The 22,623-nt window shown below is 40.0% G+C and overlaps 1 protein-coding gene across 2 annotated transcripts; it reads right to left on the bottom strand.

Annotated features, from left to right (window-relative positions):
* Positions 1-17,973: 17,973 nt before the first annotated feature.
* C12H15orf40 (chromosome 12 C15orf40 homolog) lies at positions 17,974-22,610 on the bottom strand. 2 transcript variants are annotated; one of them, XM_068695169.1, is made up of 4 exons: positions 22,493-22,610; positions 22,071-22,194; positions 20,892-21,019; positions 17,974-18,841 (listed from the first exon to the last, which is right to left on the bottom strand). In XM_068695169.1, the coding sequence occupies exons 1-4, from the start codon at positions 22,583-22,585 to the stop codon at positions 18,749-18,751; spliced, it is 438 nt and encodes a 145-aa protein (XP_068551270.1). In that variant the 5' UTR covers positions 22,586-22,610; the 3' UTR covers positions 17,974-18,748. The 2 variants fall into 2 exon arrangements, with proteins under 2 accessions (XP_068551270.1, XP_068551271.1); XM_068695170.1 differs by lacking the exon at positions 22,493-22,610 and adding an exon at positions 22,262-22,393.
* Positions 22,611-22,623: the final 13 nt, after the last annotated feature.

Genomic DNA, 22,623 nt, shown 5'->3' with positions numbered 1-22,623 from the left:
CATCCCTGCTGTTGTCTAAGTCATGACATTATGTGATAAGTTCAAATTACTGCGTCTTCCTTTAAAAACAAAAAGTAAATATAGAAGTCAAAAACACCATCTCAGCTCAAGGTGCTTTTGAAAACTACTGTTGATCTTAGAAATGTCCTGTGTGCAGCTTCAGCATGGAATCATTTAGCTTGGAAAAGACCTCTAAGATCATTAAATCCAACCATCACCTAGCACTACTGAGTCCACCACTAAACCACATCCCTAAGCACCATGTCCACACGTCTCTAAAATACCTCCAGGGATGGCAACTCTGTGACTGCCCACTCCAGGGCAGCCTGTTCCAGTACCTAACCATCCTTTCTGTGAAGAAATTCATCCTGACATCTAATTTAAACCTCCTCTGGCACAACTTGAGGCTGCTTCCTCTCACTTGTCACCTGAGAAAAGAGACCAACACCCACCATACCACAACCTCCTTTCAGGTATTTGTAGATGACAGTGAGGTCACCCCTCAGCCTTCTTCCAGACTAGAGCCCCAGTTCCCTCAGCTGCTCCTCTTGTCTTGTTTTCTAGCTCCTTTGCCAGCTTCATTGTTCTTTGCATTCCAGCAACTCAGTATTTTGTGGTGAGGGGCCCAAAACTGAACATAGTATTTGAGGTGTAGTCTCACCAGTGCCAAGTACAGAGTACACAGCCTGTGAAGCAAAAGCTGTAGCGCTGAGAAGTGGCTCCACCTACCTGTTCTTTCGCTTTCCCCTTTTCAGACAATATTAAGAGCTTTGATATAATATTTAATATCCTACTCCCTGATGTACCTGCCTTGAATTCAGTTGTTTAACCTTAGAAATGTTACAGTGAAAGGTTCATTCTTCCTTGAGAAGTTCTACAGGATGAAATGCCCTTTTAACCCTTGATAATTAACTCCCATTAATACGGAAGAGCTGTTACACTAGGGAATATAAGCTTATCCAAAGTTACTCTCTGTGCACTCTCGAAAACCTGCAAAGTGGTTTGGTGGAATTCCTTTTTAACGCAGAATCGCATGCAAGGAGCCAGATAACCCAGACTCCTACCTCCAAGAAAGGAGCGCATCTCTTTCTGCAAAGAGCTTGATACTGCCTGCTATGCCAGGGAAGCCAGGCTGTGCCAGGATATTCTTCCTCCTTACCATCTGGAGTAGCATCTCAGGTTGAAATAAAACCTGGCAAAAGGAACGGGTTCTCTCATCTGTTGCTTATCCTTAAAAGCCCAATAACTATTTTAATTTTAGCGTCTTTCAGCTAATGAATGAAGAATCTGCAATACTGTGGCCAAGCTGTAGAAGCAGATATATTAGGGTGGCCTAAATGGACACTACAACTTTAGAATCACACATTGCATGGCCTCAGGTGTCATATTCTGAGTTTCTTGACCAAGTGATCAGGAGAGACACCAAGGCCAGTGCAGCTTCCTGGTTTCTGTCTTTCTTTACGTCCTTGACTCCTGTTTTTGACCACTTGTCTCACCATTAAAACTCTCAATTCAACTTCAAGGGATTGTATGATTTACAAAACTTGTAATAATTATGGCAAGAATATATATATATTTTTTATGAATGCATTTCTAAGTAAATGCATATTTTGCACTAGACAAAAAGATAAACAAAATTTAATGTATATTGTCCCTGAAAGTTTCCACTTAAATGAACTTGTATCTATGATAAAGTCCAGTCTATTGCTTCTGTCAAGCTAAATAATACCAGTAAGTACTGTCTCCAATCACAGTTTTGCATTATGGTGTGTACAGATGATAAAACTGAAGCTAGATTAATTTTAACATTTGCAATTTCAAACACTGCAGAAATTGTTTACTTTAAGTATGATGGAGATCGCAGGGTAAACATTAAAATTCAGTGTCTGGAATCTGACTTTAAGAGAACTTTTCCCTCTGACATTTGCTCAGACATCATTATTAACATGAATAAAACAAAAGAAAGATAAGTGTTATGTATTAAAAAATGACTGCCACGTTGCCAAGAGTTTAATAAATGCAGAAGTTTGACTTCAGCAGTCCTAAATCCCTTCCTGAACATGTAAAGCAATTTTGTGTGGACAGCTAATTCATGCTGAAGAATTATCACGCTAAATTACAGGTGCTGCAGCAAGAAACTTCCAAGAAAACTCAGTAGCTTTTGTAAAATTTCTTAACTAGAATTTTAAAAAATGCTAACCACTAAGCCACTAGCTACTTGAAGCCAAGAGAGTGCATAGAAAAATTCTTAGTATGATTTGTGAGATACAATTTTCCAAGTGTTCACTGCTATTCAACCTCTATTTTATCCTAACTCTTCAGCTGGGAATTGAGATGTGCCAACATGCTTCGAAAGGTTAGCTAGAAGCTGAAATACTTTCAAGAGGCTCTTTAAAAGATATTTCAGACAGTGAAGACAGTGTCGTATTTCTGATATATGTATAATTATCACTCAACTTCTAGAAAAAAAATGTATTTCATCTCCTCCTGTTCAAATATATCTGAATGTATTTAAGCTCCTACTATTAATTTGCTACTAAATATTCTCCTTAACCAAGAAACATGGTCACATTTACTTCTTATACTGAGATGCTGGAAGGAAAGTTCTTTTTATATCAAATTTAAGCTGACGTTTCCTCTCCACTATCATTCCTATTCCTTACAATATCTCTGAATTACACAGCTTCGGGTGAATTTTCTTACCTGATCCAACTGGTGCAGTCCCACCTCCTCTGGCTCTGACAAACAAGAGGGGTTAGGAATACGTGGCCCAGGAAGGGAAAACAGGACTGCTCCTTACAGCAGCGGCGGGCTGCCTTCGGAGTGTTTTTATGAAAATGCACCTCCCTTATGTTTCATTTGCCAATCAGGAAAAGTTACTATAATTTGTCTCCTGTATGTTAGAGCAAAGCTACATAATCCCACTTACATTACACACAGCACTGGTGTTCTCATGATCATAAACTAAACAAGATTATTGGTCAGATCAGGTTTCCCTAAAAGTACCTAGGGAGTATGCAGCCCGATTCAAGACACACAGACACAAATCCTAGAGATCAAAACGGAGTCCAGTGGCTCCAGAACTGCCAGGATGGTAGATGGCAACTATAATATGGTGGTGCACGATGATCTTTCCTCTCAAGATGATTATTTTTACATTAGGCCCTGCAGGCTGGAATTTATTTTTGTTTACCATGGCCTATATTCTTCCTCAATAGGGCACGGACTGCACTCAGTGGTTGTCAGTACTCATTTGTTTATGTGAACAGCAATGCCAAATTGTTATCTCTCTGCAGCTCACCCCCTTATTTTCTAAGTACTGTCCTACTAAAATGCAAATTTATTACAGAAGAGTTGGCAATCACTACATTTTCCTGCAAGTCTAATAACACAGGACATCATTTGTATTGGTTACCTTCTCTGATATTTCTAGCAAGTGGGAATACAAATAAGTGTTATCTTTTTCCTAACACACAGATGCTTCTTTTTCTAGTAATATTTCAGCAGATGGATAACTTTTTTCCACAAGTATGGGGCAGTGTTTTTATTTATTTATTTATTTTTAATGATTACTTTCATATTCTGTAATTTAAAACTTGCTTCACTAACAAAAGATCTTTTTATATCAAATATAAAAGCTGCTCCTGCTCATCATTTGAAGAAAACTTATCTATTCAAAAGATGAGTTAAAGTTCAGGAAGCGACTTAGCTATTTGTTATAGAACTACAAAAGCAAGCTTATGTGTGAAAAAAATCTAAAGGGAAAATCTTCCAACTGAAGATTCAAACAATTTCCAAACTGAAACTTGTTACACCTTAAAAGAATGACAATAAGTTTCTTCAAAGCTCTTTTACAGGGTTAGAGAAGATGATTTGGTAGTTACATACCTACATAAATTAATACTATTTCTAGTACTGTTTAGATAAAGGTTAGAAAATATCTCTCTATAAGCATACATAAACACATAAGATGTTTTATATAGCTTTTGGCCACCCTGTGCCAAGCATTTAGCACAATCAGAGCTGATCAGAAAGTCCAAAGTCATGTCTGAAGTTCGTTTCTGAAGAAATGCTTGAAGACTTTATTTTCTATTGTAAAGACTTATTTCCTAATGAAAAGACCTATTTGCTATTGAACATGTGATCAGTAGAAATAAGTTAATAGTGATAATTACCAAGTGCAACCAGCTCCAAGCTATTACATAATCGTTTTACATAATAAAAAGAAAATTAAATTTTCCATGGCAAAAGCTTGCTTTTTTATATGCTTTAAGTTTTTCCTTTTTGTAGTCATCAAGTAACCTTGATTTATGAATCCCACTGAGCTCTCGAAGTATCTTTAAGAATAAATTCTTATGTGCTGCAGTGTTTTTAATGGCATGAGCACTTGAATACAGCAAATGAAACCCTTGGAGTTTAGGTTTAGAGCAAGAGCTCTGCGTGGATGCACGTTCTCTTCAGACCAGTATTACTCATGCAGATGCCACATGCTCACAACACCCACCCCGAAACAAATGGCTGCAGCATCAGACCTGGGGTACGTACACCCTCCTCTAATCCACAGCTGCAGCTAAACTGCTGCAAGAACATAAAGGAGCTTAACCTTAAACTGCCACAGGGGCAAATCCTATTTCTCCAGTCCTGCAGCTCAGGGGATATTTCCATCAGCAGAACTATGCTTTTTTGTTGTCCTAAGGTAAGATGGATGGGACTGGGGAAGGTACCTTGTACAGCCCAGGCAGAGACTAGAAGGAGCACTGCTGAGCTGAAGGAACAGTTGTTTCATGGCCATTTGCTCTTGTATACTGAACCCCTTAGGGGAAAATATGTTTTAAGATGTAATTATTGGTTATCAAACGACTTTAATGTCCCTCCACAGCCTGAGAAAAAGAAAAATAAAAGAGAGAGAGAGAGAGAGAGAGAAAGAGAGAGAAAGAGAGAGAAATTCCTTCTTCCTCCAGACTCCAGGGATCTCCGCAGCCTACACCAAGCTGGCAGAATATGGACTCAGGAAGCAGTTAAGCAGCTGGCTCATTATACTGGCAGAGTTTTCAAGCCCTTAAGTAAGGTGGATAGATCCAGGGAACGACAAACAAACAGCTATTGATGACATATCCTGCAGTCTGCGTAAATCCCACTGAAGAGCCTTTCTGGACCTCACCAGCAGGATTTTAGTTTTTAAGAGACAAAATGGATTTAGTGCTAGCTAATAAAAGATCAGCCTAATTCTACTTCCCTCCATACCTACATTAGATATATTCTTATTATTGGCCTACATTTTTTTTTCTTTTTTTTTTTTCTCCAGTCCCATGCTCTTTTTACTCTTCCTCTTGTCATTCCACAGGCATCAGGCTATTCTATGTCAGAGATCCATTTTACCAGTTCCTCTTATTCCTGAATGCTCTTAAAGACAAGACCTTCTAAAGCTACCGAGTGTAAAATTTGAAAAAGACAGCTTTGCCACAGTGCCAGTCATTCTAAAAGGAAGTTAAAAGGAAAGGGTATTTTCAAAGACAGAACCAGATGTGTTAATTCCCAGCTCAGCTACTACCACTTTTAATGCTTTTGTGTCTTGATTTCCCATCTGTAAAATAGTGGTTAAATCTGCCCTGTTTCCCTCCTCTCTGCTACGTATTTCAGCTACAAGTCTCCTAGGCAGGGGCTGCTCCATTTAAAGTATAGTTATGGTGTACAACAATCTCAGCTGGGTCTGTACGTCCTGGTAAGAGGCACTGGGAATGGTCTGGCGGATGAATCCATCTATTTTCTGACCATCATTTAAAACAAAACAAAACAAAAACATGTGATAAATGCTATGCAGGCAGGGCCAATCTAAACACTGCCTTTATTTCTCCATGCAGTTACACAGCACAATGTGCACAGCTGGGATGCTGGGGCCAAGCAAGCTCTCAAAGCCAGACCTACACTAAAACGATTCTAACTCCTATGGGTGCAGTAGAAAAATGCTTAAAAAATATAAGCAGCATAAAGGCAGCATCATCATAGCTAATAGGTATGGATAGTCCCATTTGACAGTTAGTCCTGAATTCAACCAAGGTGAATTAGAAATGAGGGGGCAGTCTATGCAAACTTGATTCCACATCAATAACATTTGTGCTGGTAACTGTGTTGAACGTCCTATTCATTTACACCTCATTGATTTCAGAAATATTTTCTCTCTTGTGCATGCACACCATAGAATTACAGTAAAATTCCAACCTCATGGAAGTATTACAGCACTTTTTTTTTTTTTTTTTTTTTTTTAAATCAAGCTGTTTTACACCTACAGCAAAGGAAGAGGAAAGAAAATACAGTGGGGAAAGAGGAGGAGTGGAAGTCAACTAAGATGGAAGAGGGAATGCACTGGTGCAGGCAAAGGAAGAGAAGTCTTCCTCTAAAAGAGTCTATTGAAAGGTCAAAGAGAGTGTTCTTAGCATCTGAGAAGATGAAATCATTTCACTGAAGGTAAAATGCAAGGCTGTTTAAAAGCCATTTGTGACTGATGAGAACTGGAAGACAAAGATGGCATCACAATCTCTTGGCAAGAAAATTCTTCCAGATGGCATCTCTTTCTCATTAATGCTCTGGGGGAGGATCCTAGACAGCCCAGCAGGTCCCGTCGTGACTTTGGATTCGAAGCCGTCCACAAACTCAGCTGCTCTTTGGCTCAACTCCACTTCTGCTGCACATGCGTGTGGCACACAGCAGTGCTACAGGACATTAGCTGATGAATGAAATTAACTGCCTATTTTTACCTCTTCAGATCACACCTCCCAACTGTGTTCTAAAAGGCAGAAACCTGCCCATAACCACGTCTCCCACTCTGTGGCTCAGAGAACTTTCTCAAGCTCTCCAAGTCTTCTACTATTAGTATAGTAACCTTAAGGACTGCTAGAAAACACAGATTTTTAACACAAAGAAAGGAAACATTACCAGTTGAAGGTCAACTCATTTTTTGAATTCATGCCTCCCAAAGTGGGCATCAAGATGATCAAGATTTCTATGCTGAATTAAGACCAGACTGAATGCCTGCATCTTGGCTTCACTTGGCAAAATCAGAGCAAGGCTTTAAACAGGCTACACAAAGAGCAACGAGGTGTCAGCACTGCCTGGTTACTTACAGACTGGACCAAAGGCACGTTATTCAGAGAAAGCCGACTCACTTAAAACATTCGTGGTATGCTTGTACATGAGGCTGTGGATGTGCTGCTTTGGTTTAAAGCAGACTTGTTACAAGTTACAAGCAAGATCAGATGAAATGGAAATAGGACACTAAGGAAAGAAAAAATGCAAAATGCAAAAATTTTGATTTAGACAACTAAAACAGTTCCACTCAACCCATGCAAACCTGCGGGCAGAGCAGTTCTTCAGGGGGGTACAGCAATCTACTCAGGGCTTTCCAGGCTCCTTGTCAGTAAGAGCCAGTCCCACACAAACAGCACATGCAGCCCTTACAGTTTTGTTTTTGTTTGTTTGTTTGTTTTTCCTTAAGGTATGCAACCCTTTCAGATTTGCACAGAGAAACATAAACAAAAAACAAACAAACAAGCAAAAATAACAACTTTATTGTTGCCACAATGCAATGGGTTTAGGAATCAACATTATAGCCTTCAATGCGAGAGCTCTTTTTGTTGTGAAAAAGATTCATCAGTGGCCCCCTGCAGAACACCCTTAGCATGAGCATGCTTCCCACTGCAGCTAGGCCTACCCAGACTGCCTGCCAGAAGCATTTTCAGGTTCTTATTTAGACAGGAAGAGCTCCAGTTGCACTGAAAACTGTCAAACTTTCCCTGATGAAAAGCTTTTGTCCCTACCATCAGCCTCTTTGTTGTCCCCAGCTGTTCCCCACAGAATATTTGTATTTTTTCCCCTCCAGTCTAATTGTAGATGAATTGAGGGACAGACTTCTATACTTCCCTCTGGAAATTCTCCTGTAAGCCTGCTGGAGCTCGTTACCTATTCCTTCTTTCTGAACTCTGGCTGAAGTACATGACCTCTTCCTCCTCTACAGTGTTTGTCATCAGCTCTGAATTTGCTACTTTGGGTCAGATTCCTTGTGGAACGGTGTGGGGCAGTGACTTCTTGGTATTTTTGTCTGTGCCACACCCAGCCCATTCAGGGATCCCAGCTGAATTCAGGAGAATCCAGGACCCTTACAGGGCCAAGCACCTATGGAAATCTCTACTGAGCGAGCTCCCATACAATTGTCCATAAGAAACCTAAGGAGAGTTTAATATGGCAATCTCTCACTGCACAAGAGTGGCTCAGTTTCAACAACTGAAAGGAGGTTATTTAAACACAGAAAATGACCGTATGTACCAAAAAGTCATTTACACATCACTAGGATTTGTCTGGATTAACAGAGAGCAACGGACAATGCTACAGACCTCAAGCAAGCTAAGGGTCAAAAGGCAGAATTTATTTGAATTCCTACAGATTAAGCTGCTAAATAAAACACATTCTTTCCTGTGAGCATAGCAGATATAAATATATAGGAGCAGTCAGTCCCTGGCTGCACGCTGGGAACCTAAACAAATGTTATAACGCATGAAGGATCTTGTGCATGTAACATCTGCACCGCGACTGCGGTGGGGAGCGCCACGCTGGGCCCGTGCTGCTCCTGAGCCTGGCAGAGCCTCACTCGTCCCCGTGACATTGCTGGCCCGCAGGCAGAGCTGCAGAGTGCACAACGTGGTAACGGGGCTGAGTATCCGCAGGCGGATGATAAACTGCAGCTTCCCATGCAGGGACAGCCAGGACTTCTATTTTAACCAGCAAAACACTGATCTGGAGATGGGATTTCATTTAATGCAGTAAATTGTTTACCTGGTTTCCACGCCTTACTCAGTTTCCATGTCAAATTAACACATCACATCAGGTGAAGGCGAGCACACCATCCTGAATACTGATCCAGGCCAGAATGCAATTCCAGTAAAAATTAGTTTAAGTCCTTTTCATTGGCCCTTTGTCAGCAAACTTCATGGTCCACAAGACAAAGAGGAGGTAAAGGAATAAAACAAAATCAAACACAATATACTTAACATATTGGGAACAATTAAAATGGGCTTTTTAATTAACCTTGGTAACCTTCTAGGAGCTTTCAAATTTATACGGCTTTAAATGATAATGATTTCAACAGAAAGCATTTTTGTTTCTCTATGAAAGGTATTAGTAGGAAATTGAAAAGCTGCAGGAAAATGAAATTGCATTTTTCACGTTTGTTATGAGCCTGCTCTAACTGTGCCACAGGAGAGGTATTTAATCATGCACCACTCCTTGCTTTTGGATGCTCTCTTCCTATTTGGATTGGAAGGACACGTATTAAAGGGTCATTAACCAAAGTCATGTACATCTCTCCCTCACAAATCAACACCATAAACACTGCAACAGCCACAGAGCCGCTGTATAATCAGGGCCCAATGCAGGCTTTGCGGCTCATACAAGACTAAGTGGACAGACTAAACTATCCCAAAGAAACCTTTTTCCCTCCCAGAGAAAGGGCAAAGGCCTCGCAGCTGCTGGAAGACTTCTTAGAGCTATCTCGTGCAAATGACAGAACCTGCGCATGCGGCTCTGGTCCCACAAGGACCCTGGCAGCTGAAGTCTCAGCACAAGCAATCTCATTACCTGGTTTCTACATGGACGGTGCACTTACCCCTTGTATTTACACAAAGTTTTAAGCATGTGACAAGAGCTTTACACTCTGAACACATTATGAAAGAAGATGGGAGACAAATGCCACATTGCACTGGCTTATACAAGTCACGATGGCGGTACTGAGCACAGCTGCACGGAACAAAGGGCTGGGTCACAGAATCATATCATGCAATGTTTTCACATCAGTACACTCCATAACATTTTTAAATAGAGTCATACCCCTGGCTGCACAAATTCATAAAGCAACAAGATACCATGGTGAGAGGTATACAGAAGACTTCCCTTCTTCATAGTTACATTCCTGTCTCCGTGCACTGAATGCAGTACCTCTGACTACTAAATGCAGTGAGATGCAGTGCACTTCCAAAAAGCACAGAAAATTAATTTTGAGGCTGAGTTGATTCCTGCTTAGTTTCTCCCACATAAACCTGTCTTTTATATGGCATACTTTGTCCTTAACACACAGGGGTTGATTTATGCCTCACCATTTTGGAAATTATTTCAGGATGGTCTTTTTGCCATAAAAGATGTGCACAGGAACACAGTGTCCAGCTTACTGAAGAAAACCGAGCAGCATTTCATCTCCTTCAAAGAGTCTCATGATCTACTTTCTTACTTTAGTCATTACTATTTAATGATATTATAATTACTATAAGCCTCTAGTGTTCAGAATAACCACAAACCAAATACAACCTTGATTATGCTCTTATTATTATTTGTATTACAGTGGCAATTAGAGACTTAAGCTTTACCCAAGGAAAAGAGGAACGTGCATCTCTAAGAACCTGCATCTAATCCACAATGAGAATTACAAATAAGAAAAGATTAGGGGAAAAGGACAAAACACAGAGGTTGCTATACCTAGATCACATGCTCATATTGTCTTGTTTTAGAGGCCTGACATTCTTCTTTGGAAAAGATTCTGTCTCTCATGAAACTGGACACAAAGATAATCAGCAGTCCTAGCCTCTAAAATTGGCTCACATCTTACTGTTTAGTACATGTTCTTTACTATGCTCAAATACATCTCGCTCTCCCCTGCTGCCAGTTCTAGGTTCACAACAGTCTTGATAGCTTATTGTCTGACTGACACCTGCTGTCAGTCATGCTTTTTTGTTGCGACTAAGTCGTCACAGATTGATTTACCCTTTAAAACTGTGGGCTGTATTTATCCTCTAAAACAGGCATGTAGCAGAAGACCAAAGGCTCCTTTGTGGAGAAAGCTTTTCAATGTTGAAAATGTGTGTCACTTCTGCTTGACACTGTTCACAGGCAGTAAAGCAAAAGAAAACAAGTACTTGATTCACCCTCTCACATACTACACTGTCAAATGAGCCAGTTAATCAGAAGACCTGATTTCACCATTCTTAAGTGATTTCACTTAAACCTTGACATGTCTTCCCCTTTCGGTATTTGTTCTCCTTCAACAGTGGAAATTAATACAGCAGAGTCATTAGGTCTAAAATTCAGACTTGATGATTGGTACGAATTTCTCTGAGTTCAAATTTCTCTTCCAATTAAGCCTTAACGCTTTCCTGACAGAGAAAAAGAATGGAGTGTCTCATCTGGAAGCAATTTTAAAGACAGTCCACAGTTATCATCCCCCTGCAGAGCAAACTCGTGCCGTAGCCACTAACCTGAATGAGCTCTTCTGGCACCAGCTCCTCCCACTGCAAGAGGCTGGAGGCTGGCTCACAAGGCTGCCAATTTAGCATGACGAAAACCTGTGGGAGCCTTCTCTTTACTTTGGAGGAAGCTCTGCAGATGAGGTAAGACCCCAGGAGTTGCAGTTGGCTGACTCTGGTGTCGTGGGGATGTGCCAGCCTCTCAGAGTCATTACAAATCGTTAGTCCCGACTTGCTGCGAAGGATAATAGTTCAGTCACCAAAAAGAAAAAAATACTGCCAGACTGTAGCTGTCTTTGTAGAACCAATTTACTTAAATGAGATGAAAAGGCAGAACAGATGAACTAGTTATAATCAGCACACAGACTTTTCCATCTAAATTTGTATTTTAACTCACAAATGTCTCTAAATAACAATAGCACCAGTAGATGCTCTTTCTATATTACACATGGGTATGGCCCTTGCATGGATCTATGATTTCAGAAGATGAATCTTTCCTTCCTGAAAAAAAATCAGTTTGGCATTTAAGGGCTCACAATTCACACTAAAAGGGCCATAGACAACAGCCTTTTCTCATCTAGATTCATAGATTGTAAGTAAGCAAATAACTGTGAAAGATGGGGCAAATTATGTTGCAAATTATTAGATTTATGGTCTTTGAAAACCTGACAAGGAAGGTATTACTCTTGTGACAGTTTTTCCCCATTTTGACTTGAGTGCTAAACAGCAGAGCAGATGCTATAAAACATCTGGAGCCCATCACATCGTTTATTCTGTGCATGCTTCTCCCCAGTAGAGCTTAGGACATGCTGCAAATACTTCCAACAAGCCAAAAAAATTGCTATTAGTTCAATAAATGACCTTTAAATAACATAAATTATTCTCTATTCTCCACTCCCTCTCTGTTTTCTCTTCTTTGTTTTCTGATTTGAGAAGTTTGCCCATTACTCAACCCCAGGAATCAAGCAAACAGGTACTGCTTCTTCAGAGTCTAATCAAGGTACCTCCCTATGGACACCTGGGGGACAAAGCCTAGAACACAGCATGTAAATAGCTAAGATCTGAAAATGAACTAACAAAATTTGTTTATTTAAATTTGTAATCCCAGGCACGTAAAAGTTGAAGCACTTCACTACATTATTTCCCAGGTAAAAGACTGAGTAGGTCCACTGAATGAGCAGAAATCACATGCAGCTGAGAGACCAAAGGTTTTCTATATAAGGTTGTTAAACATTCTTCATAAAATACATCTTTAATGGAACTTTTCTTAACAGCCTTGTGATATAAACAGTGGTGCAAGAAAAAAGCATTTCTTGTAGAAGTTTATCTTCCAGAAGATTAAAGAAAAAATACTTTCAAATTCACCTGTGATGGCAACATGGCAACCCCAATAAAAGAAAGGCTTATAGCAAGCTCTGGCATTGCATGTTCTTCTAGTCTTGTTTCCCTAAGTGCACAACGTGTATACCTACACCTCCACAGACAGTTTTACTTATTTTTTGTAGATTTAGGGTTTATATAGGCTTATATACTTTATAGACTACTGAAAAAAAAAAAAATGTTTAATTAGATCTTACACCTTCTCTGCTTTCACACACACAGACATTTGCAAGACTAGTCTTGCTACACATACACAACTTAATGACAGCTATTGTCAAATTAGTGTTTTCAGATGCTCTGATTTCACATTTATCCCTTCCCAGAAATATCACCTAGTGCTTCATTAAATAAAGACTTTTTTTTTTTTTAATTCTAGCTGATAAGTGACAGCAATCACAGTAAAAAGAAGTCTGACAGTCTGAGAATATCGTTATGCGCTGATCACCTTTTAAAAATATTTGACCAAAAAGCTCTTGGGTCTGCTTTGGTAGCTGAACCTGAACTCAGTGAGGAAGTGACTGAGCAGAATCAGACGTCCTCATTAAGTAAAATTAGTCAAGTACAATTTGCCTGGCTGATCCCCTCTATGTATTAACCCTGGTTTTCAGACATTGATGAGCTTAATCAAACAAAAAGAAAAAAAATAAAAAACACTCATGAACCTAGCAGGTTTATTAGGAACAGATTGCATTTTCACTGTCAAAAGGCAGCAAAGAATCAGCTGAAATACTGAAGAAAATTCTCTGTTCATAAGCGCATCCTAATAGCTAATAGCAATCTTTCCTCATAGCACGAACATGACCTCCAATATGTGCTAGCTGATTGCTGTCAGATTTACTGAAGACAAAAGGAGACATTTTATTAAAGGGCAAATGCCAAGAGGCTACACAGAGCTGCTACAGGGCTTCACTAGAAGGGACAGGTTTGCCCTCTGATTGCAAAGATTACATTGCTAGGGCTTTTTCCCCTTCCACAACGAATACATCTCAAAGTGCTGTCAAGCCCAAGAAATGAAGAAAAAACAAAATACTGTAGCAGCTAAGGAGATAAGTGTCAGCAACAATGCTGATGTAACAAATAAAGAACAGAAACAACCCCAGAGAGGCTGGTCCTGCTTGAGGGCACTGAACCTGAAGCAGTGGCAGCAGAAGTGAACGTGAGAGGGCAGCAGGAGGGCATGTGGACTCAAGGGAAGGCAGGCAGCTGCTTGAGCAAGGCTGGTGATACTGCTACCAAGTTTACCCCACAGACCTTCTGAGCATCAGAAAAGAAGCAATAAACTTTGTAGATGTTAAGACAATCTATTGGAAAGGGCATCAGAAAAAAAAAAAAAAGTTCTGTAGAAATATCTCATTTTATACAGTTTATAAAATTTGACTTGCCAATGCCCCTTTCAGACAGATGGGCATTATAGAGGTCCTAACATGTTTTGAGGGTCCTGATTTTTTTTTCCCTTAAATTATGCCTTAATGCATCCTGCTTTGCAAGACACTGCAGCAACAACAGCTGGCCAAAGGAACAATGTGCTGCAGCCCTCCCAAGAGCACCACAAACATGTTGGGTAATGGGAAAAAGGCAGCTTAATGACAATTATCCCAGAATTACAATTTGTAACTCCAGTTGTTCTCTTAAGGCAGACTGCTTTATCTGAGCAGCACAATATGAAGCTTTGAGCTCATTTCAACACTCTTTTCTCCCTAAGTTCATGGTCAACTGTTTGCTTTACAGCATGTTTCAATAGTGACCAACTATTACAGCAATACTCAATTCATTTCCTTTTCCCCGTGTTCTTTCAACTCAGAAACTCAAAATGTTATTTAAACAACATTCCAAAACCTGAGCCTCAAGCTGCAGTGAGATGGTATGGTAGACTACTCTGTCACTCTAGCTTTCCCAGCTCTTGAGACAATAAAAAAAACTAATAAATGTAGTATTTATAGAGGAAAGCAAAATTCTTCATGGCTTACTGACAATTACTTGAAAAGCTATACATAAAGGACTAGGAAGAAATGAATTCCAGTACCTTAGAGAAGCAGCAGACTCCTCCTTTCAGGCAAGTATTTCATTTCTTCAGCAGCTTTTTGACTGTTTATTGTGCCTTGGTTACATTAACAGCACTTTAGAAAGGCTGCTGCACTCAGGGCAGAGAATAGTAACGGAGCTAAGCTTTACATGCAGGTACAGCACCATGTTCCCAGACGGAGCCAGGGGAGCACATTTTCACACTAGCTAATATGGCAGTGAATCACCCTCCTGAGATAAAGGCTAAAAACATTAAGACGGGAATATAGCAGGCTGGAATTCAGGGGACAAAAAAAAAAGGGATTCATCTGGTTCATGTTTACATATGCAAATAAACAGTATGAGAGGGGAAATACTGAGAGAGAGATGTGAAGTAATGAGGAGAAAGAGCAGGTGTATCTATCTTCTTGCAGGCTGAAGGAAGGAAGATATTAAATGTTGCCTTCTGGTAAATTGCCACTGCCAGTTATTGACAAAGTTGTCAATTATACGGGATTATTTAGACTGATGATACAGGAAGAAATGGGGATTTAGAAACACATGGGACTAAAAGCAGAGATGGGGCTGTGCTGCAGATGATAAATGGAGTGGACTGAAACAAAAAGAGCAAAGAGGCCAGTTTCAGAGAGTATAATTAAATATCCTTAATTAGCATATTAGAATGCTGCAATGAAACATATACCTACTTCCAAAGTTGGATTTTAGAAAATAAACATTAACTGAATGGAAGAAAGAGCAAGAATATTCCATGCCATAAGACTGCTTGACATAGAATATATTCAGTTAACTTTTATTTTGCTAATGTTTAAATAACTCAATTATATAAAAAATGCACTGCCTGCCCACATCTATAACCACTAAGATATTAAACCACCATTATACAGATCTTACTGAAATTGGTCAGCCAATGCATTAGGAAAAGAGCACTGAGCTTGAGTAAATAGTAGGATTTCAAGTCACATTGCTAAAGAAAAAAAGATGTTCTTATGCACATAGAATAGTTAGATGGGGACCATCATGCTAAAGGAGCTACTGCTTTATTAAAAATACATGCTGCTGAAAAGTTAGGGAATATTTACTACCATAAATTCCTAAATAGAATGGAAGATATTTCATTGTGTTCACAAAGAGAGTTGATGGCAAGGAGCTACGCCTAAATCACACTTTTGGCATTGACGTCTCGTTTGGTCATGTAAGCCACTTACCTCGCTGTGCCATACATCAGCAATACCTTCTTGCCTCCCAGGTACGTCACAAGAATAAATGTATCAATGACTATTATAGATATATTATAGATATAATTGGGAGACCACATGAAACCATCAATACCCTTCTGAAACATTTTTGGTTACTGATATCAAACAAATTCTCTGTTTCCAGCACGTAAAGACTTCATTTGCCACACTGCTCACTCATCGACTGGGTCAATCTTGAGCAAGACAAAGCACTACTACCAGAATAACTGAATTTCCATTTCTCTGTTTCCATTGCCATCACTTTTTCACATCTGCACTGAGGTCTCAACTAGTTAATGCCTTGAGCAACAGAAATTAGGGCTTGAATCTAGGCCACCAATAATATTTTTGCTTCCTGAGAAGCAATGCTGAAAAATATAACTGCATTAACTCTTAAAAAAATACCTGTGACAACTGAACAGGACAAACTGAAGTGAGTATCAAGTGCTGTATTACAAACCAAAAAAAAGGAAAAGTACTTGGCTTGGCTAAGAACAAAATCAGCTTTATATATGGGCCCCAACACACTCACAAACGCGACAGGAAGCAGAAATGCAATAGGGAAGAGGGCACAGTGGCTGTCTACCCAAGGACTAATAACTTCCTAGCTGAATAGGACTCATCTTCTGATTGACAAGGATGATGAATGTGACTGTGCCTGGCTCAGATTACATAAAAATGGCAGCACAATACACTGACAGCACCCTATTTGTCTTCATACCTTCAGTGCTTCGGAAGAAAAGATGCAGGAGCTGAAGGAGTTTGAAAAAGGTAAAATCTCTGAAGCAGAAGCTGGCAAAGAGATTAAGCAGAACACGTTGACAAGACAGAGGGAACTGAAAGACTAAATTGGTCACTTTTGTAGACAATCATCACCAAAGACGAATGTACCTCAGAGACTGCACTTGCCTACCTACCTCCTACCTCAGTCAGGGTCTGAAGTCCTGGTAAAGTGTAATACGTTGTTTTAATATAGGATAAAATATCACACGTGGTATCAGATTCCTGGGAATTATTTATAATGCCTGTTGCAGCATCCATCTCATACAGCTTATTAAGGCAGGATTCCTCAATCTTTGGATTGCTGTTTCCCAGTCATAATAAACAGAAATTTGGAGAATAGGATAAAAACAAATGAACAACAACAAAAACATACCCAATAACCAACCAAACATGAACACTTATTTTTTGCTTGTTCTGCCTTAATTCTTCTGCAGGACATGGTACCCCTCTGCTGGGCAAGAACAGATGCAACGTCAAGGAGCTACAAACCAGAACTGACAGACCAGTAAACGGAAACTGGCCCATATGGGCTGAAAGTGGTAAGGAAAGACGAGTGAGGCAATGTGTAGCTGGCCACAAGCCTGAGAACACAGGGAGTCCAGATACAAAACAAAGCAAATACCAGTCACAATTCAGACTTAGTTCCATAAATGCTGTCCAAAATACAGCTTAACATTTTTGTAAAATCTGTGAAAATGAGTCACCTTGAAGTCTAAATAAAATTGTTGCAATATTTAGGATATCAGGAAGAAGAAATAATTTGGTAAAATGAGATTTCTGACCATGAAAAAAGGATTTGTGAGCTATAAAGTCTGCACCATGTGATGCTAGTAATAGAATTTAGCCCTAACTTTTGCATCCATAACTTTTTTTTTTTTTTTTTTTTTTACTTTAGGCATTAAATATATATACGTATGTAAACATAAGTAATTGTAAAACATGACGATCATAGTAAAGATAAGAAATTCGGACATTAGTAGTGACTGTACTAAAAAGTAAATTCCTACCAGAGACCTCTGAAGAATACTAAGAAGAAAAGTCAAATCTTCTTATTACCCATGAGACTAGGAAATAGTTGCCCATTTTCTTTCAGATTTCTTGTTCAGTGCTACCTATGACTCTGCTTGATTTTCTATGGGTTGGGATAGTAAACATTTTTAAACCAAGGAACGATCACAAAAAAAGTCCTGTTTAAAAATAACATTCTAGTATGTGACATCTAGGAAACCATGTTTCTGTTAAAAATATAAACACAAAGCAAAGTTTGATAATATTTTTTTTGCCCCTTTTATTAAAAACAGTCATTACATTTGACATACATTTGGCACAGCTTCTATCACTGTATCTCTGATTTTCAGGCAACCAATTGCAGGCTATCACAAAGTGACACTAGGAATGCCATTGCTGGGTTTGGGGTCAGCTCTACAAACTTCAGATTTTGCTTCATTTATGGTGTTGATTCTGTTTTTAGTTTGTCTGTGTGATGATCAAGAACAGCATATTGCCTTCAAATACATTCATATTAGATGTACATATGTGAACATGGTGTAGAACTGCACCCTATACCCGCCACTAGATATTGAAGAGAACACTCTTCTAGGTTTTGCTGTCCAGAATGATTTATAATTTTGCACCACATTTCTTGTCACATTGTCCCAATGCCTTTGAAGCCTATCACTCCAAGCCTTTTGCTTGGTGAACCAAAGTTTGTTGCATTCAGAAACAATTTTCTTAAACAACTTTTTAGAGTCCATGAAAGATGACAAATCTTACTGACAGGAAACTCTCCAGAGGGGAAAAAGCCTGTGGTAGTAACAGAAGCTGATACAGAGCCTCAGTAAAGACAAGTTTTTCTAAGCAAACCTATACACACACAAATGCTTCAACTATACAGCAGCTATATTGACACAGGGAGTGGGGGGGACAGAGGAGAATATCTTCTCCTAGCCATTATCCAAATTCTCGAAAGGACTAGATTTACATAAGAAAAACCATCAGTCCATTTACCAAGATGCATTACATTGTTCCATTTGCTTGTGTTTTAGGTCACGTGGAAGCTTCTTTTTTCAGTTTTTCTAATATCTCATCTGGTGTCACCGATACCAAAATCTTCACCACTTTATCACGGGATTTACCACCCTGGTTCAGACACACAGAAAAATTATCTTGCAGAGAATCACCACTAAACACACATTGCCAAAAAGCTCATTGTGATGCCAATACATCAGGTATTGAAAAATTATACAGGTATTTTTGAAAAAATAATTCTTAAGAGTGTAGGTATGCAGAATTAACAGCAGTAAGACGTGGTTCATCAGTGTCCTTTCTAGTTATTTTAAAAGTGGAAAGCAATGCCTAATCTACTCTGCTTTTAAAATTGGATAGAGCTCCCAGAGCATGCCCTGAATTTTTGCCCTTTTTATAGGCTAGAAGAAAAAGTAAGGTATGTTTCCATAATTCAGCTGTATCATCTAGAAGAAAGACTGCAACTGCAGTTGCATTTTATTTTTTTAAAGGTTACTGTATATAGTTGGTAGATGTAGACTTTTAAATCTTCCTTCAACACTGTTTCCCACAAACTATTAGTTACTCTTATGCTGAATTCCCAAGTTGATAATAGCAACAAAATGAAAATAAATTGCATTGTATATAACCTGTAAAATACTCAGATTTGTATGGCAGTTATTTTAAATATTGTTGACTTGTTTTTGTATTACTGACAAAATTGCTATTTTACATAGGAACTGGCAAATTTGCAATTTCATTTCATTTTGCCTGAAGCTACAACTTCGCCCGTATTCAGTAAAAATGTGAGAAACAAATATGTCATATTTTAATCTGCAGCCTGACAAAAATCTTTAAAGATCCAAAAGGACATCCTGAATAAGGAAAATGTCTTAACAGTGCTATACAGAAATATGGCATGAATTTTAAAATTAAAAATAGATTTTTGAAGCAGACTAGCCAGCTGATGATGAAAATCAAGCCCCTTGGGTAGAAATATTACCATATTTCCAAAACCCTATTTTATACTGGATTGTTTCCCACTTAGATTAGTTTTCGTGGCATTATCGCTTATCATAAAACAAGTAGCACATAAGAGAGAGAAAATAGTACAAAAATCACTCGCTGTGTACACTCAGCAGATCAGGATGGGAAATCCAAGTCACAGATAAAATACTGACTTTACCACAGTGCTTCACTGAGAACAAACAGTGGTTTGTGAAAAACAACACTAGCATGCAATTATTTGGACATTGTAGGTCAGATCAACCGAGTCAAGAAGGTCAGGCAACACTGGCCCCTTTTATGCTCAACTCTGCTTAGCACTTATGAGAATAAACTAGTTAAACCTAAACATCTCTTTAAGGCAGGAGAGTGTTATTGTAAAATGTTGATTGAATTAAGGAGTTTGCCCAGGAGTCGAGAAAACATGAACCAAGCCTTAGCATCTCTACCCTTCATCAACGCAGAGCTCAATTCATTGATTGTATTCCATTTATTACCACTATCTTTTAACAGACTTTTACAGCTACATTAAACAAGCACAGAAAAATAAAAAGCATGTTTTTTCATTGTGCTCTCATGCTTACAAACTGTAAATTAACATGGTTGGAAAGACTGACATATGAGTTCAATGCGTTAATAAAACAAATTATTTATTCAGTGCAATGAATAATACAGTTTCCACATGCCAAGTCAACACACACAAGTTCTATTAGTACAAAGAAACTGTTAAGGCCCAGATAGAATGGATGTGTTTACAAATGCTTTTACTTATATGCAACAGTTACTTTTCAGAAAATTTTTACTCAAATACAGAAGTACCTTCAAAAACGGAATGCAAAGTTATAAATAAAATGCACATTTTTCTGCAAAGAACAAATTATGCGTATTGAATTTGAAATGAAAACTGAAGTATCTTTAAGGGTCACAGAAAACATGAACTTCATAAACTTTTGGAAATATATCATGATAAGAAGTACTCTGACTACATACTCAAGCTGTGGTTCTTCTTGTATTAGGTTTTTCCTCAATGAATCATTCCATTAACTCAAACACTTTTCAAGTGTCTTTTGGACTGAACTTGGAGAGTATCTCCAATGACTAACTCAGTGAATAACAATTCAAAATCTTGAATTTAAAGTGCAGTAAGAGAAGACTGAAATAAAGAAGAAAAAAAAAGTACCTTTTCTAAAATAACTTCACTCTTCTTCACTTCTAGCACCTTAGAGAGGTAGCGACACAGCTCTGCATTTGCCTCCCCTTCTGACGGAGGCGCAGCAATAGCTACACCTACTGCCTCAGCTGTCACATCTAGAACAGATATTTTAAAGAGTTTATGCTCAGAATATTCAAAACATCTCGTTATCATTTCCTAAAAATGAACGCTTATGCTTTCAAAATCATTTCAATTTACAACCAAATGACCTCCTAGATCAGGAGGTAACTCTTAGATCAGCAGGTAACTCAGTATTTTTATACTTCACTAATTCCCTTAAGTTAACTGTTAGCCAGTGCGAATAACGATAACCTTCCAGCACAAAGAACAGCGAAGCCTTTAGACCCATATCAGTGATCAGCTAATGAATTATTGGCTTTTACACTGTACTGCCCATTCTGCTGCCGGTGTACTCCAGCTCCCAGCTTAGCTCTGTGCAGCATAATACAAATCGTATTATCCCCAATATGCAAAAAAAAAAAAAAATTAAAAGCATGACCAATAGGCTGGCCCCAAGATCTTTGCTATCATCACGTTTTCTCTGGCTCAAGCGGCAGCACATCTATGTGTGCTAATCCGTGCTCAGATTTTACTGACCCCATGTAAAACTCAGCCAATGGATCAGTGTTTCTTGCATGTAACGACAGAAACGTGATATTTGCATTCGCTTCTTGTCTGCTCCAGCTTTTAGATTTATATGTTTGTAAACAGTAACTATTGTGGCCTAGAACTGCTTTTAGTTTTAATCCCTGGTGAAGGAGCTGGAAGGAGAGCTCAGCATCGCCCTTCTCAGAGGGGGAAGGCACCCAGCGGCGAATAGGCCCCTGTGTCAGGCTCACGCCTACCAATGTAAAAACCTGCTCCAGCTTGTCCAGAGCACCCAGCCTTGTAGCAAGGGAACAGATTTTGCGAGCTCCACCTTTTACAGCAGGAGGAAACCTCCACAAGCCCTCGGGATCCAAGCAGCTGGCCTAAAACTGAAGCGCTGCGCCCGTGTGTTTGAAGGAAAGCCCACAGAACCACTCAGGCTGGACGAGCCCCTCCAGGCCAGCCGGGTCGCTGCCCCTCCTTTCACACTGCCTGAGCCCTCAGAGCCCCCCCGGGCTCCCCCTGCCGAGCCCGCGCCGCTCCCCGCCCGCCGCCCACCTGTGACGGCGCTGCAGCGGGCGCCGGGCTTGGCGCGAACCGTCACCCGCACGCCGCCCTCGGCCGCCACCACCGGCCCCGCGGCCGCCGCCTGCCCCGCGGGCTCCTTCGAGGCTCCTCGGCTCTGAAAGAAAAAACGCGCCGTCACCACCGGCACCGGCAGCGGCCCGACCCCGCCGCCCCGCACGCACCTTCCCCGGCATGGCCCCGCCGCGCCGCCGTACCGCCGCCAGCAGCGGGCGGAAGGCGCTAGGGCCCCGCATGGCTTCGCGCTGCCCTTCCGCCAGCACCGCCCGGCCCCGCCCGCGGCTCCACAGGCCCCGCCCCCGGCCCCACAGGGCCTGGCCCCAATGGGAAATTTCTAGGAAAGTCCCAGGAAATAGGGAAAAGGAGCTGGGGGTGGGTCCGTCCCCACTTCTCACCCCAAAATCGTCCTCCAAGCAGTGCCCTCGTACACCCTCAGGGAGGGTACAGAGTTCTGCACAGGAAGATGTGTAAAACAACACCGACTGCATCCCATTACCAGAGGCAGAATGAGTGGCACACACACAGC

Source organism: Anas acuta, chromosome 12, assembly GCF_963932015.1.
Source record: "Anas acuta chromosome 12, bAnaAcu1.1, whole genome shotgun sequence".
Lineage (NCBI taxonomy): Eukaryota > Metazoa > Chordata > Aves > Anseriformes > Anatidae > Anas > Anas acuta.
Note: the sequence above shows the minus strand (reverse complement) of the source record. Positions and strands in the feature narration are given on the sequence as shown.

Excerpts from the sequence above, each read along its gene's own strand:
- C12H15orf40 (XM_068695169.1), bottom strand. The coding sequence starts at position 22,585 with ATGCAGTCGGTGTTGTTTTACACATCTTCCTGTGCAGAACTCTGTACC. Across the intron at positions 22,195-22,492 it reads GCTTGGAGGACGATTTTGGG|AGCCGAGGAGCCTCGAAGGA; the intron begins GTGAGAAGTGGG and ends TTTTTCTTTCAG. Across the intron at positions 21,020-22,070 it reads CCGCTGCAGCGCCGTCACAG|ATGTGACAGCTGAGGCAGTA; the intron begins GTGGGCGGCGGG and ends TATCTGTTCTAG.